At 37.2% G+C, this 15185-nt stretch overlaps 1 protein-coding gene across 2 annotated transcripts in view; it reads right to left on the minus strand.

Moving 5' to 3' along the window:
* CUBN (cubilin) overlaps positions 1 to 15185 on the minus strand; it is a 273318-nt gene that overhangs the window by 238462 nt on the left and 19671 nt on the right. Inside the window, exons 12-17 of one of the 2 annotated variants that reach the window (XM_007081262.3) lie at positions 14927 to 15113; positions 13666 to 13778; positions 10861 to 11095; positions 3957 to 4138; positions 1987 to 2149; positions 382 to 569 (exon numbers count right to left, since the gene is read on the minus strand). In XM_007081262.3, coding sequence (XP_007081324.2) covers positions 382 to 569; positions 1987 to 2149; positions 3957 to 4138; positions 10861 to 11095; positions 13666 to 13778; positions 14927 to 15113 — 1068 coding nt within the window. The remainder of the gene's footprint in view (positions 1 to 381; positions 570 to 1986; positions 2150 to 3956; positions 4139 to 10860; positions 11096 to 13665; positions 13779 to 14926; positions 15114 to 15185) is intronic. The other variant, XM_042991151.1, reaches the window with a different exon arrangement.

Genomic DNA, 15185 nt, shown 5'->3' on the forward strand with positions numbered 1-15185 from the left:
TAAGGGTCAGTTTCATAGCATCTGAGTTCCTAGTCTCAGCTTACATTTCTGTCCTTTGCTATTTCATTACCAATCTCCTGTTTCACCAACTATAGATCTATTTTTGGCAAATTCTTTCCTACTCTCTAGAACAGTTGTTCTCAGACTCTAGCCTGAGTCATAATCACTGGGACGGTTGGGGTGCAGATTACTGGGCATATATCCCAAGAGGTTCTGATTCAGTAGGTCTGAGATAGGACACAGAATTGCATTCCTAACATCCAGATCATCCAGAGAATCTGCACGCTGCTGGCCCTACAACTGCTTGAAAACCACTAGACTGTAGAGAATATAAAAATGTTGATAAACATCATCTAAGGGCCTAGGAGTAGTAAAAGTTACCTCAATATAACTCTGAGCACAGCCACTCTGGCCTTCCAGCTCCACCTGGGTGAAGTTGACCTGTATTTGTTCTCCTAGGGGCTGCTCTATAATATAGATGCATTGTCTGTTGTGAGTGAAAGGTCCAGACAAGTCAGAAAAGAGAAGGCCCTCTGGGTCTGTGTAGTTTCCTCCACAATGTAGATCCGCTGAAGAGAACAGGGAAGAGAAGGGAAAGGTCATGCGAATGGCCATGCCTGTGGCTCTCAGGCATTACATACCATTTTTAGAAACTTACACCCATACACACACAATCATATATCCACCTAATTCACCCTGTACAGGTTTATGTCTCCAATTATATTTTCAGTTTGTTGTGTGCTTGTGGAACATCCCTGTAGAGCCTAAAGAAATAGATACAGAGATGCGTAATCTAACTTCCAATCTAACGTCCTCTTCTACAAATTGCTCTTTGATTGTTTTAAGTTTATTTATTTATTTTGAGAGAGAAAGAGCATGAGCAGGGTAGGGGCAGAGAGAGAGAGGGAGAGAGAATTTCAAGCAGCCTTGAGCTCACGAACTAAGAGATCATGACCCGAGCCGATCTCAAGAGATAGACGCTTAACTGACTGAGCCACCAAGGTGCCCCTACAAATTGCCTTTTATTTTTTTATTTATTTTTTTTTTTTATTTTAACGTTTATTTATTTTTGAGACAGAGAGAGACAGAGCATGAACAGGGGAGGGGCAGAGAGAGAGGGAGACACAGAATCCGAAACAGGCTCCAGGCTCTAAGCGGTCAGCACAGAGCCCGACGTGGGGCTCGAACTCACGGACTGTGAGACCATGACCTGAGCCGAAGTCAGACGCTCAACCGACCGAGCTACCCAGGCACCCCCAAATTGCCTTTTAAATACGCTTATGTTCTCCTTCATTCCAGAAAGATTTGAGGCAGTTTATAAAAGACATGTGACAAAAAATATATATACAACTAGACAAATGAATCCAGTTAAAGGAATAATGAACAGAGAATAGCAGGATGTGCTCAGGGGGGAGTGACATGCACAGAGAACAAGTATGCACCGACCACACAGATTACAAAAAGTTTACTATAAATTCAGCCCGAAGGCAGAGTAAATTAAGAAAGGAGACCTGTGGAAGGTGTTCACTGTTAGTTTTCCTGATATTGAGACTTGAAAGGTGTTTTTCCTGTGAATTCTCATCAGAGCACAATGATGTATGTTAAGAATAAAAGCCCCAAAGTAAAAATCATAGAGGGGCCACCTGGGTGGCTCAGTCGGTTAAGCATCCAACTTTGGCTCAGGTCATGATCTCGCGGTTTGTGAGTTCAAACCCCGTGTCGGGCTCTGTGCTAACAGCTCAGAACCCAGAGCCTGCTTCAGATTCTGTGTCTCCTCCTCTCTCTGTCCCTCCCATGCTCATGCTCTGTCTCCCTCTGTCTCTCAATAATAAATAAACATTAAAAAACTTTTTTTAAAATCAGAGTATTTTCTTGTTTTTCATTGTTTGCTGGTTTGTTTTAAGATGTCAACACAAGCTCTAAGCATAAAAGCACAGCACAGTCCCTCACATTCATATGAAGCTCCCAGTTGTTCAGGTTACTTACATGCTGATGTTAAGTAGGTGATATGGAAGCCTTGGTCATTAATCTGGTTGTCAGAATGAAAATGAATTCTGGCAAAGGGACCTGTGGTCTTCAGTGGTGGTACAGAGAAAGTGGTGCAGAACTTTCCAAGAACGGGGTCCTGATACAGAGGACCATCTCGAATCTAAAACAAAAGAACGAACCATTAAGCACAAAGTGGTCAGATGTTGACAAAACGAGTCATTTTGTACCTTAACTTCAGAAAACCTGTCATTTGAAACTGGTGGCTCTTACAGGTTTTCCCATCTCACACATATCAGCTGCAGCTCACTAAAGGGTAGTCCCCTGCACCCATCATCCCTGATGCCGTATCTTCTGTCTAAATCTTAATTCCGAGGCTAGATGTGTACTTTGAAATCTTCTCATGAATCTTTCTCTATGTTTTCTTTCCTAGGTTCCCCCCCCCACCAGGTGTTTGTTTTGAAATGATAAATTAATTCCTAGTAATTGAGAAGGAGAAAATGAATATATTGAAAGAAAATAGAAGAAGGGATGCTAACAATGTTGACTGATTCACAACTTGTTTCAGAAGGATCAGAGGTGGAAAGGAAGTGAAGTCAGATCAGACACAACATAAAGACAGTTTAAATGTATTTTAAAAGTATATAATCCTAATACTAATTAGGTACTGTGATAATGATCGTATGATCTGAGAAATTCTTTTTAATTGTTGGTTTTTAATTTCTTAAATAATCACGGTAACGTCTCTATAACTCTGTTGTAACTGCAAATCATGTACATCATAGAACACCAAACATCAGTGAACAAAATAATATTTTAACATGGCGAATTCCGTCCACTCAAATTACTTTTTCTATTGGCCACAAAGCTATAGGACAGCATTATTCTATTCCTATATATAACTAGTTCCTTGAAATATTGTTGAGAAGTGAGAAGCATTTCAATATTATCAGAATGATTAATGCTTTCTATTATATATGTATCAAGGAATTATGTAGGAGCAAAAAACAAAGCCTCTAATTTTAATATGATGGAACTCACTGAAATTAATTTCAAAAAATCCATGCTACCGTCAACATTTAAAGGATTATGGTGCTGAAATTTTCCAGGGAGGGGTAGATCTTCCAGTCATTCCCAAAGGTTTCAAATCCATTACAACTGCTAAATTACTAATGACTTTGATTTGTGGAGATCCCTGTTTGACAGTCACACCTTTCTATCCTTTGTGAGTAATTCCAAAGCCCTCCATTCTCTAATGGACTTGGAAGGGCATATTGTCTTTTATCACTACTGCAAGGACTACTGTGATTTATGGTAACAAAAAGACAAGAGCAATGTAAAAACTCACTCTTCTCAATGATCTTTTCAGTCTATAAATGGAGAGCAACATTTCAGATATACCTATACGTTTAGGGCATTTGAATACAACAGCCCATTTTTCTACTTGTATAATTTAAACTTTTGCTAATGGTAACCAGGAGGGACACAGATTGGCTCTTCTTCTCCCAATGACAATTATGAGTATATTCTAGGCTCACCCTTTAGCAATGCATTACAACACAATTGCTCTTAAGTTATTTTTCTTCATGGAACACTATAGCCAGCTTGTGGAAATAACATGTTGGGTTCCCATAGATAACTGAAATCTTGATTCTTCATTGGAAAAGATACCTGTTACTGAATGTTTATTTTGTTAATTCTTCTATTCCCTTATTAGGGGACTGGGCTTCCAGGAAATGACAGGGAAAAGTAAGGCAGTCTATTTCCCAGATTCAAATGAGACCCACAAGAAGCAACAAGCTGGCACAATTAAGAATAAGGAATCAGCAAAGGCTCAGACATTGGCTGCCTACTGAAAACTATATCTAACTATTGCAAGGAAATTGAAGTCATCCACAGGTATCACCAAACCATAGCTCTTTGAGTTCTAACCATATCATGACATGTTCTATCTAATTACATTTGTTTACCTCAAGATAATCTTTGCTGCAATCATCATGGTGCTCCAGACTCAAGGTCCCAAAAGTAAATGTTATCAAGAGGCCAGGACTGGTTATAACTTTCCAGACACAATCTCTTCCTGAAGGATAGTTTCCAGGATATCCCGGAGACTTAATAGAACCATAAGTGCCTGTCAGTACACCTCCACACTCTAAAATAAGAGGAAAAAATAACTTGACCTTTGTATACATGTTATAATTTATATAGCGTTACGGAAGCCTTTATTGCAAGAAGACAAGCTTTGTTGAAATATCTATGTACAGTGTGGGACACCCTCATAAATTAAACAAGGCTTTCAGTTTTCCAATTTGATACAGTTATAAATCTAGGAATATTAACTGATAAATGAATGAGTCACATGCATTGAGCTCTGTGCTTATCAGCTATTACATGGTGATATGATTTTAAAATACAGTGCTGAACTGTCTGAGGGATGAATAATGAGATAATAGATATATTGTTTTCACTTTGAGGGAGGTTAATTTCTGCATAACTTTTACAAGTTCTGGTTCTTAAAGAGTTCCCTTTTTTGTAAAGTTTTTTCATTTGTTTTTGAGAGAGAGACTCAGAGCACGCATGCTCAAGTGGGGGAGGGGCAGAGAGAGAGGGGGACACAGGATCTGAAGCGGGCTCTGCACTGACAGCAGAGAGCCTGATATGGGGCTCAACTCATGAACCGTGAGATCACGAGCTGAGCCGAAGTCGGATGCTTAACCGACCGAGCCACCCAGGTGCTCCAAAAAGTTATTTTTAACTCTTAAAAAGTTCTAGAACTTCTGTTACCCCTATGTCTTTCAACAAACCAGATTGTTTCATACATTAGAATAGTTAAGTGCTACATACTTTTCATGTGAGAAAATTTCTTAACACTAGGATAATAGTTAAACTCTTCATTTTATAAATTGAACATATTCAAATATGCATGGGCAGTTGCCTTGCTCAGGAATGGAGTGAAAGAAAGGTGGGACCAGGCTTTGTGACACCCACTCCACTACCACTCCATTAATTACCCCCCAGAGTTGTATGTCAGTGACTGGAAGAATCTTTCCTTTATTAATACTCACATTTACTTAACGGAGAGTCTGTGATGGCTTATAAGAAATACTAATGTAAAATTGAAAAATAGAGATACTAAATAAAAATCTAGACTGTAGTAAATATAAATTAGAAAAAATAAAATAAGGTGGTATCTCAGATATGCAAGATGTGGGATCTACATAACTACACAGGTTACTTATTAGACAAGTCTTTTGCCAAGGCAAAAAATGAGACAAGTTAGTTACATGATTCTCACTGTTCCTAATACAAAAACACCTCAGTTGCTCAGAGGCAGAGAAGTTTCCTAAAATTTGGAAGTTCAATTACCATATGGGTAAAAAGAATTACAATTCCATAAGCGAAGTAAAATGTTAATGGAGACCTGGGGGAAAAAATTCAATATGTAATACAAAGAATTAACATCTCTAATATATGAAGAGCTTCTAAAAGGAGTAGAGACATAAACAAAGAGTTCACTGGTAAAAATTCAAATGTCCTTTTACATGGAAAAGATGTTCAGCCTCACTCTCAACAAGGGACATACAAATAAGAACTTTGGTGAGACACCATTTCTTAGCTCTCAGAATGATAAATATCCAGAATATTGAAAACAAATTCTGGCGGTGCTGTGGGGAAACAGGCACTCTCATACATTGCTGATGAGAACACAAGAGAGTACAATTCTTACAGAGGAGACTATGGCAAAGTCTAGCAAAAAGTTAGGCATTTATTTTTTGACGAAGCAACCACACTTTTAGAAATTGATCTCAAAGATGCATTGGCAAAAATGCAACAAGACAAGTTCACAAGGACTTTGTCGCAGTACTATCTGGAATTCCAAAAGGCTGGAAGCAAGGCAAATATCCGATGAGAAAGTCCTGGTTGAATAGACAGTGTATGAGATGTCTATTAATGGCACACTATGGTCTAGTTATGGACTAGTCTCTATGACACATCAAGTGAAAAAGCAAACTACAAACCAGTGTATATTGTATGTTATCTTTTTTTTAAGGGAAAAATATGATTATATGTGATTATCTGCTTATAGTTTTGAAATGGAAGGATAAATCCAAGACTAATACAAATTGTTACCTTTTTTTAAATTTATTTATTTGTTTTCAGAGAGACAGAGACAGCTCTAGTGGGGGAAGGGCAGAGAGAAAGGGAGAGACAGGGTCCCAAGCAGGCCCCCCGTTGCCAGCACAGAGGTCAATGCCAGGCTCGAACCCACAAAGCCAGGAGATCATACCCTGAGCCGAAACCAAGAGTCAGATGCTTAACCTACTGAGCTACCCAGTTGCCCCCAAAATTGTTACCTTTTAAAGAAGAAAGGAATAAAATGGAAGGGATAAGGATAAAAGCTAGACTTCTCTAAATTTACCGTGAAGTTTGATTTGGCTTTGGAACTATGAATATGTTTCACATAATGATAGAGAAAAATTCAATAAAAATGAAAAAGTGAAATCTTTAAAATCACAAGCAAAATGAAATGACTATATTAAGCTAGCAGTTTAAACAGGGAGAGGAGAAATATTCCAAGACACTTTAAAACACTGTAAAGTTTGATTGCAGAACTGGAGTGAAACATATATTAAGTACAAAAAGAATAATTGAGAAATACTAAATGGCTTTCAGTTATCATGTTATTAGTAATAATATTAGTATTGTTATTTTGAAAATTCACACAGTAGGATTAGGTACATAGGCAATATGTGAATGTCACTGGGAACCAGGATTTTTCACGAAGTGAGAAGTACAAACATAAAGTTAAAAAACCTATAATTTCAATATGCCAATATTTTGGAAGATCACTAAGAATACATGATATACCTTTCCTTTAAAAATAATAAAAATATTTCCCAGTTCTTTCCACTGAAAGTTCTAGAGACTTTGTTCAGTCTAGTAGCAATAGCCACTCCTAGCACCCAGGTTATGAAACCTAAATACCATTTCCCGGTAGAGGAGTACGAACTGTTCCGGTCCTAACACAATAAATATGTATGAAGAACCTAGAAAATCTTTCAGGGCAGAAAGCAAGAAAATTTCTACAGATAACAGAAACTTGGGTCAAAGAAGCTTAGAAACTAATTATCAGTTCTCCCACTAGCCAAATATGGAACATTTTAACATTAAAAAGTTTAGAATGGATTAGATCAAATATGATAAAATGTGTGTTCCTGAGTATTAAAATCAATAAAAAATAAAAGAAATAATGACTAATTGTTCATTCTGAAGAAAGCTAGGAAGCCAAGTCATTAATTTGAATACTGGGGAAATATTAGAGAAAGAATCAAGCATGTATCCTATGTTTCCTTTATGATCTATATGGGAATGTAACCGAATAGTTGACATGAGAAAGTTCAACTCTATTGAAGAACTCCAGACAATAAATAAAGAAGAAATGATAAAATTCAATTGTCATCATTTTGAAAGCCCCAGTGAACAACTAACCTAAACAATGAACCTAAGGGTTGCTAAGACCATTACAGAAAGTGTGAAGGTTTCTAATGGAAAGATCAACCAGGGACAGTCAAAACACTCGAATCAATGCTGCAGTCATAATAGGGAGACAAGTGGATATCCAGTACCTTCTAATGTGATTATTTTTGTCTCCTCAAAAATAAAACTGAACTGGATCAAACCTCTAGCTTGATTTAACTACCCATTTACAGCATGAGGAATGGCACATGGGATATAAACAGCAAAATCTAGACTCTGGGATAACAGCAGTTTCTGTAATAAATAAATGTGAGCAATGATTAGGATTCTGTAATTGTAAGGAATTATTGTTTGTTTTAGTTTTGTTTTCAGGCACTGAGAAGCAAACAGTGAAGGGCTGTGATCTTGAGGGAAGGGAAGGGAAGCACATGTGATAAATCCCATGTTCCTTCCAGGATTCTCCCTGCAGGCAGCTTCCAAATTACACACAGCACAGGGCAGTGGGAGTCCAAGGAGCAGCAATCCTCTTACTGGGTGAAAGAAACAAAATTCAGAATTTGGGGCTACTAGAGTGGCCGGGATTTTCGAATAAGGTACTATAGAGAAGACAGCTGCCTGACAATGGCACCCCAAAAAGGTATAGGAGTTTCTTTGGGCCCTTAGCTGAATCTTAAGCTGTATATGCACAGGGCAAGACTCTAGAAGGCCTAATAAAAAATATAAGAGCTACGAGTCATAGTCAAAATCTCCAGCATATGTGTAATGTGAATCCCAGAAGGAGAGGAGAGAAGAAAAATAAAAGAAGCATCATCTGATCATCTCCATAGATTTAGAAAAAGTATTTAATATACCTCAACATCCATTCATGATAAAAACTCTTGACAAGCTAGGGATAAAAAGTAAGATGGTTTAAAAGCATTCAAAATATCTTTGACACTTCTTCCATTGAGATGGGGTCTATGTCTCCTCCCCTTGAATCTGGGTGGGCTTATGAGTGCTTCAACCAATTAAAAGTATGGCAGAAATAACAATATGACTTCCAAGATAGGTCAGAAAAAGCCATGCAGCACCTGCCCATGTCTGTTGAAATGGTTGCTCTAAGAAAAACCAAGGACCACGAAAGAAGTTCCACTAATCTAAGACCAACATCACAGAGGCGCTACATGTAGCCACTCAAGTCAACAGCCTGGTTCAACTCTTCTCCAAAAGCCAGCAGCAACTGAGCGAGCTTGGGTTTCTAGCCTCACTGAGCCTTTAGATGACTACAATCCCGGCCAACATCTGGTAATAACTGCTCACCAAATCAAATGACAATTGGTCTCTTTCCAAATTCTTGGTCCACAAAATCAGAAACATAATAAAATGATAAATGTTCTACAACACTAAATTTGTGGGTCATTTATTATACAGTAATAGTAATTTGCAGCAAACTTCCTTAATCTGATAAAAGTTATCTACAAAAACTTACAGCTAAAACATTATATTCAATGGTGAAATACTGAACATTTCCCATGAGGTTGGGAACAAGATAATAATGCCCAGTCCACCACTTTTGTTCAGCATTGTACTGGATGTCCCAGCCAGGGCAATAAATAAGTTGAGGGAAAGAAAGAAATAATAGTTACAAAGATTGGAAAGGAAGGTGTTACAAGGAAAACCACAAGCCCAAAATGGTGCCACTTAGGCGAAGTCCTCAAACTTGGGCTTAATACCTAGTCTAATTGTACTTTCAACCTTCCCCGGAAATATAATCTTAACCTATCAGTCAGGAATTTTCCACTCAGCGCCATGAGTCTGCCATATGGGCTTTCTCCATCTCCCAAAGGAAGATGAGGTAATCTGCATGATCAGACCCCTTACTCTTCCCCCTAAGGGAAGACCTTGCCTGGATCAATCTTTTTCTTTTGCTAATAACTTCTTGCCTTGCCATTCCTTCCTATAAAAACTTTTCATTTTATATAACTCCTTGGGGCTCCCCTCTGTTTGCTGGATAGGATCCTGGCCAATTATTCAAGCATTATTTCATAAAAACAATTAGATTCAAATTTACTCCATTAAATTTTGTTTTTTAACAAAGAAAAACAGGCTTTATTCATTGAGAACATAGCTGTGTATGTAGAGAAATCCAAAAGAATCTACTAAAAAAAACTATTAGAATTGATTAATGAATTTAGCAATGTGGCTAGATTCAAAATCAAATATTTTTTAAAAATACATCATAATTCTACATACTAACAACAAATAAAAATGCCATTTTAGAAAACGGCATCATCTTACATAATATAAAATATTCAATATCTAGAAAAAGACAACAAAATATATGGAATCTATAAACCATAAATCTATAAATTTATCGCTAAGATAAATTATAAGAGGGCTAAATAAATACAGAGATGGTCCATGTTCATAAATTGGTAGGATCAATATTTTTAGGAATCCCAGAAGATTGGGGAGGGGGGAAATTAAAAAATTGATTCTAAAATTATAATATATATATTTATATATATAATATGTAAAATATAATATATATATTTAAAATATAATATATTTTATATATATAATAAATATGTATATATTTTTAAAAATTTTTTTAGAGAGAGAAAGCAAATACACGAGCAGCAGAGAGGGGCAAAAGGAGAGAGAAAGAGAATCTTAAGCAGGCCCCATGCTCAGCACAGAGTCCCCATGGGGCTTGATCCCACGATCTCGGAATCATGACCTGAGCCAAAATTGAGTCGAATGCTCAACCAACTGAGCCACAAGGTGCCCCATATTAAGCATATCATAAAAGACAAAGTTGTAAGATTTACACTACCAGATTTCAAATTTCAGTGGTTAAGCCAATGTGCCACAAGGATAAATAGACCGATTGAAAAGATAAGAAATTCCAGACATAAATGCACAGATTTATTGATGAATGAATTGGAGCTTCAGTGTACTGCTCTCTTTGCTTTTTTACATGTTTATAAAGTGTATAGTAAAAAGTAAAAAAAAAAAAAAAGTAGAGCTCCAAAAGGCAAAATACCAATGCAAAGAATGAATTATCAAATGGTCACTAAGATAAGGAATACTAAGTGAAGGAGTAGACAATGTCATCAACAATATCCCTGCAGTAATTTACTAGTAAAGTTTATAAAAATGTTGTTCAGTAATTTCATAAGGGGTCCATTCAGATTCATGATTTCTCATCTTTTTCATTCATCCAAATTTTATTATCTCTGAACACAAAATGAAATTTCAATGCATTGCAGATTTATTTGATGTGAAAGGAATTACAAAAGTATTATATAATCCTTAGATCTCAAAACATGTAATGTTATCCACAAGTCTAATACTAATCAAGAAAATTTACTGATCTCAAGATTTTGCTCTATTTTTCTTCTTGTTTACACTTACCTGGTTGCTGTGTTTCCCATCTTATTGTGAAGCCTCTCTCGTTTCTTAAATGTTCAGAGTAGAGATGAAAATAGAGGGCGTTGTCACTACTGAGGAGTTCATGAGGGGGAACAGAGCCACAGAATCTTCCAAGTTGAAACGCCGCAGAGGAGTCTCCATCGTGAACCTGAAGAAACTCGTGTGGACAATTGTTCACTGATTCTAACTGGAAAAAAGTGAAAGTGATACGCAGCACCTAAAAACATAAAGGTCACAATACATTATTTTTCACTTCCATGTCAATTCTAAAGCATTTCTCCCAATAAGGAAGCATTCATATTAATTCACCTTTCAAAAGACAGATCTATAATTTCTCAATTATCTGCAAACACATATGACAACCCTACATATTATTAGATAACTTGTGTTAAAAATTGCTTAGGCTTCTGCCAATATCAAAATATATCAAAAATCTTGATGTTAATAAAATAGATTTTTAACAGCTTTATTAAGGTATACTTGATATACAAAGAACGATACATATTAAATGTGTATAATTGGATGAGTTTGGACATATACCAACACCTGTGATGCCATCACCACAGTCAGTGTGCTAGGCATATTCAACACCTCCCAGAGTTTCCTTGCGTCTCTCTTTCTTTCTTTCTTTTAGTGGTCAGAACACAACGTGAGATCCACTGTCCTAACAAATTTTGAAGTGCATGATATGGCACTGTTAACTATAGGCACTATGTTGAACAACAGATCTCTAGAACCCACTTATCTTGTATAACTGAAAATACCCACTGAGTTGTTACTGAATCGGTTAATGAAATATACGTACCTAGATTTCATTTAACTGTCAAGTCCATTAAACGTAGGCACTTCAAATGTAGAGCTGACAATCATGCTTCGAAATCAGTAAAATACAATGGACATCTAAAAAACCTACCTTGAATTAAGTTTAACTGACAAATATGACCATTCACAAGAATTTATACCCTGATCACCTGAATAATCTGTAGTGTGCAGCATCCACACAAATGTTCACTGATCCCCGGAAATGCTGATTCCTGAGGGTTCTCTGAAGCTCTTAATGAGATACTAACAGATTGACAACTTCAGGTATAGACTGAGCTAGGCATGGTATAGATATGTGTAAAGTCCCCAAGTCTTCAGTGGTTGGATATCATTAAGAGACGGGTGACACCAAGAGTGGAGAACAGGGAAAAAGTAATCTGAAGTGTTCTGAGCATACAAGTAGAAGAGAATAAACCCAAACATACATTTCCAGGTTAAAATGTTAGAATGTACAAACTCAAATATAATGATATAATTCAAATAATAAAAATTTTTTGGATAGTATCATTTAAAACAGCCAAACTGCTAAAAGGAAGCTGTTGAATTTGATATCCACCGCGATCTAAAACAACAACAGCATTCAGCTAATGAAAAAGGATATCAGGATATTTTTGAAATTCTATGCTAGGGTATTTTTAAGATCTGTTACCCAACATTACATCATTTTTGTCCTTGAAGAAATTTCAATAAAAATTGAATAAATGTTCATGAACTGAACTATCCTGATTTCTATAAAATTTCTACTATATTGTGCAAATTGTGGAGATAAGATTTAAAGATCAAAACAACCAAGGAAAACAGCTGAATTTATTTTACAAATCGATAATAAAACTATTAACATTTTTTCACAAAATGACTTTTCTTGAAAGAAAAATGTTTTCAATGTCAGGAAATAGAATTCATGAACACTAAATGGAAGGAAGGAAATTCACATAACATACCCACTGGGAAATTGATTTTGGAGTTTATGCTATTATAGGGTCACCAGGCTCCAAAGAATCCTCCCTTCTCAAGGGAAAAAATGTTTTGTGACCATTGTACAATGACCCCCTGTAACATCAGTTCACAGGGAAAAGTTCACAGAATTGCAAGGGAACACCTTATCTATCCAGACACCCAAGTTCATTTTAATGAGTCCAGGAGTTGGTTGAGAAATAAATATTTGGAAAAGTCTGAGTAATGAATGCTGGGGATAGAAGAACTAAAAACTTCAGGGTCAGATCTGAATTTGAGGAGTGTTCATGCAGCAGTTCAGAGTCATCAGAGTTGAGTGGCCTGGGTTTGAGTCACTGCAGGCCACTTACAAACCACGTGACCCTGGACAAATTCCTCAGCTGCTCTAGGCTCCACTTCCTCATAGTAAACCGAGAGTAACAATTCTTATCTCTCAGGGCTACAAGGGTTAAAATACAATGACACAATGTCGGTGAAGCAATTAGCACAGCACAATGGCACACCCAATGGCACAAAGAAGCACTGATAAGAAACCCATCTTAATAGCAGTCCCTATTTTTGCATAATAATCAGCAGAACACTGAGTGGTCTTCCTCAAACACTAGTGTCTCAGTGAGAGCAGGACTTTACAAATTCCCTGCTTGCAGTCAGCCAATCCCTGCAGAGAATTATCCATACTGGACAAAGCCTGGACTTTGAAACAAGACAAACTTGACTTTGAAATCCTATTCCTCTAATTACCAGCTAAGAAATGCTTTTAAAAAATTACTTAGCTTCTCTTAGTTTCCCTTATCTTATCTACAAAATAAGGACACTATTACTTTTTTCAAAGAGTCAGTGTAAGGTTTAGGAAAGATGCATAAAATACCTAGCCCAAAGCCTGACACCGAGCAAGTCCTCAATACATGATAGTTGATTTACCACTATGTGTATTTTATGGAATATATACACATATTACATGTTCGCATAGATAAACGAAATGTGCATTTAGACAGGAGCTATTACACTTACCTTTCCCTCTTCAGTTCGGATAACCCAGAAGCAGTTAACATCATGCACATAACCAACATCAGGGCTTTTATAGCTGAAGCTTCCATTCATCCCAGAGAGGGACCCTCCACAAACTGCCAAGGGAAAGATGAACTGTTCTTTACAGAGACTCTGAAAAGGAAGAGGCTAGGTATCTCTCTCTAACCTTGCTGCTGAAATATTAGAGAAGTCTGAGTGATTAACATTGGAGACAAATGCCCTGCGGTTCTCTCTTCCTCCCACCCCTTTGTCTTTGGACACCCACCTAAATCCCACCTCTTGTTTGAAGTCTACTTGGGATTTCCTTGCCCCCACCATGAACCTCCTCTGCCCCCTTTTGTTTTCTCTGGCTCCCATTCTCTCCACCTCATGATACTTGATTTGACCCCAAGCAACTTAGTTCTTATCTACTTCTTGTCTCTCCTCTGCCATTTTGGATTAGATGTGCCTCCTCAACCAGAAGATCAGCAAGTAATATGCAGAGATAGTGTTTTATGCTTATTTTCCCACAGTATCTACCATAGTCCTGAACACATAGTGAGGTCTCAATAGACGTGCTGATTCAGAATCAAGAGCTCTGAGAGAGGACGAGTAATCAGGAGAGGCTGGATGAAGGAGATTGAAGCTTGAAGGTGAAGTACTCCTGAAGGACAGATACATTTGGATGTGAAGCAATGGAAGAATTCAGAGAAGTATGGAGAAATAAATATCTCAAATATTGGAACACAGCATGGTGGTACATGGGATCAAGTGACAAGAAAAGATGTCTAGATTGGAAAGGGAGTATTATTAGGAAACTAGTGAAAAATAAGTTTGATTGGATAGGGTAAGGCCTAGTTATAGAGGATAATTGAGAAAGAGTCCCAATCTTTAACAGGCAACGGGGAGTGACTGTATGTTCTAGAGCAGGAGAGTGATACGATTTAATGAGTAATATTATAGGGAGATTAAATGGCTGCTGTAGAGAAAACTTCCCTTAGAAAATGACAATATCTTAGCATATTCTGTTTTCAGAACAGACATAATAAAAACGGCAAATACCAATTTACTTCTTCCTTTGAAGGAAGGTTCTTCTTGGCCTAAATTGAGATAAATACTTACCTTGTAAATTCTATACTAGTGCTTGAAGGAAAGACTTAGTTGGAAGCATTTGTGCAACTAGACAAGAAAGTGGAAGAATCCGCAGCAGGACTCACTGAGGAATGATCCTTCTAAGCTGTGGTACAAGAGACGCTGAGCATACCTTGCTGGGGAATCTGACACAGAAATCCAGTCCAGAAACGTGTGCATTCACAACTGAACGCATTGACGCCATCCACACAAGTCCCCCCATTCAAGCAGGGGTTGCTCAGACACTCATTTATATTTTCTGTACAGTTGATGCCGGCCCAACCTGATTCACACTTACAAAGATAACCAGAAACCGTTTCCTAGGGAAAGAAAACCATAATGCCATGAAACAAATAAATGGACGATAAACGTTAAGCCAACTCAAAGAACAA

Source organism: Panthera tigris, chromosome B4, assembly GCF_018350195.1.
Source record: "Panthera tigris isolate Pti1 chromosome B4, P.tigris_Pti1_mat1.1, whole genome shotgun sequence".
Lineage (NCBI taxonomy): Eukaryota > Metazoa > Chordata > Mammalia > Carnivora > Felidae > Panthera > Panthera tigris.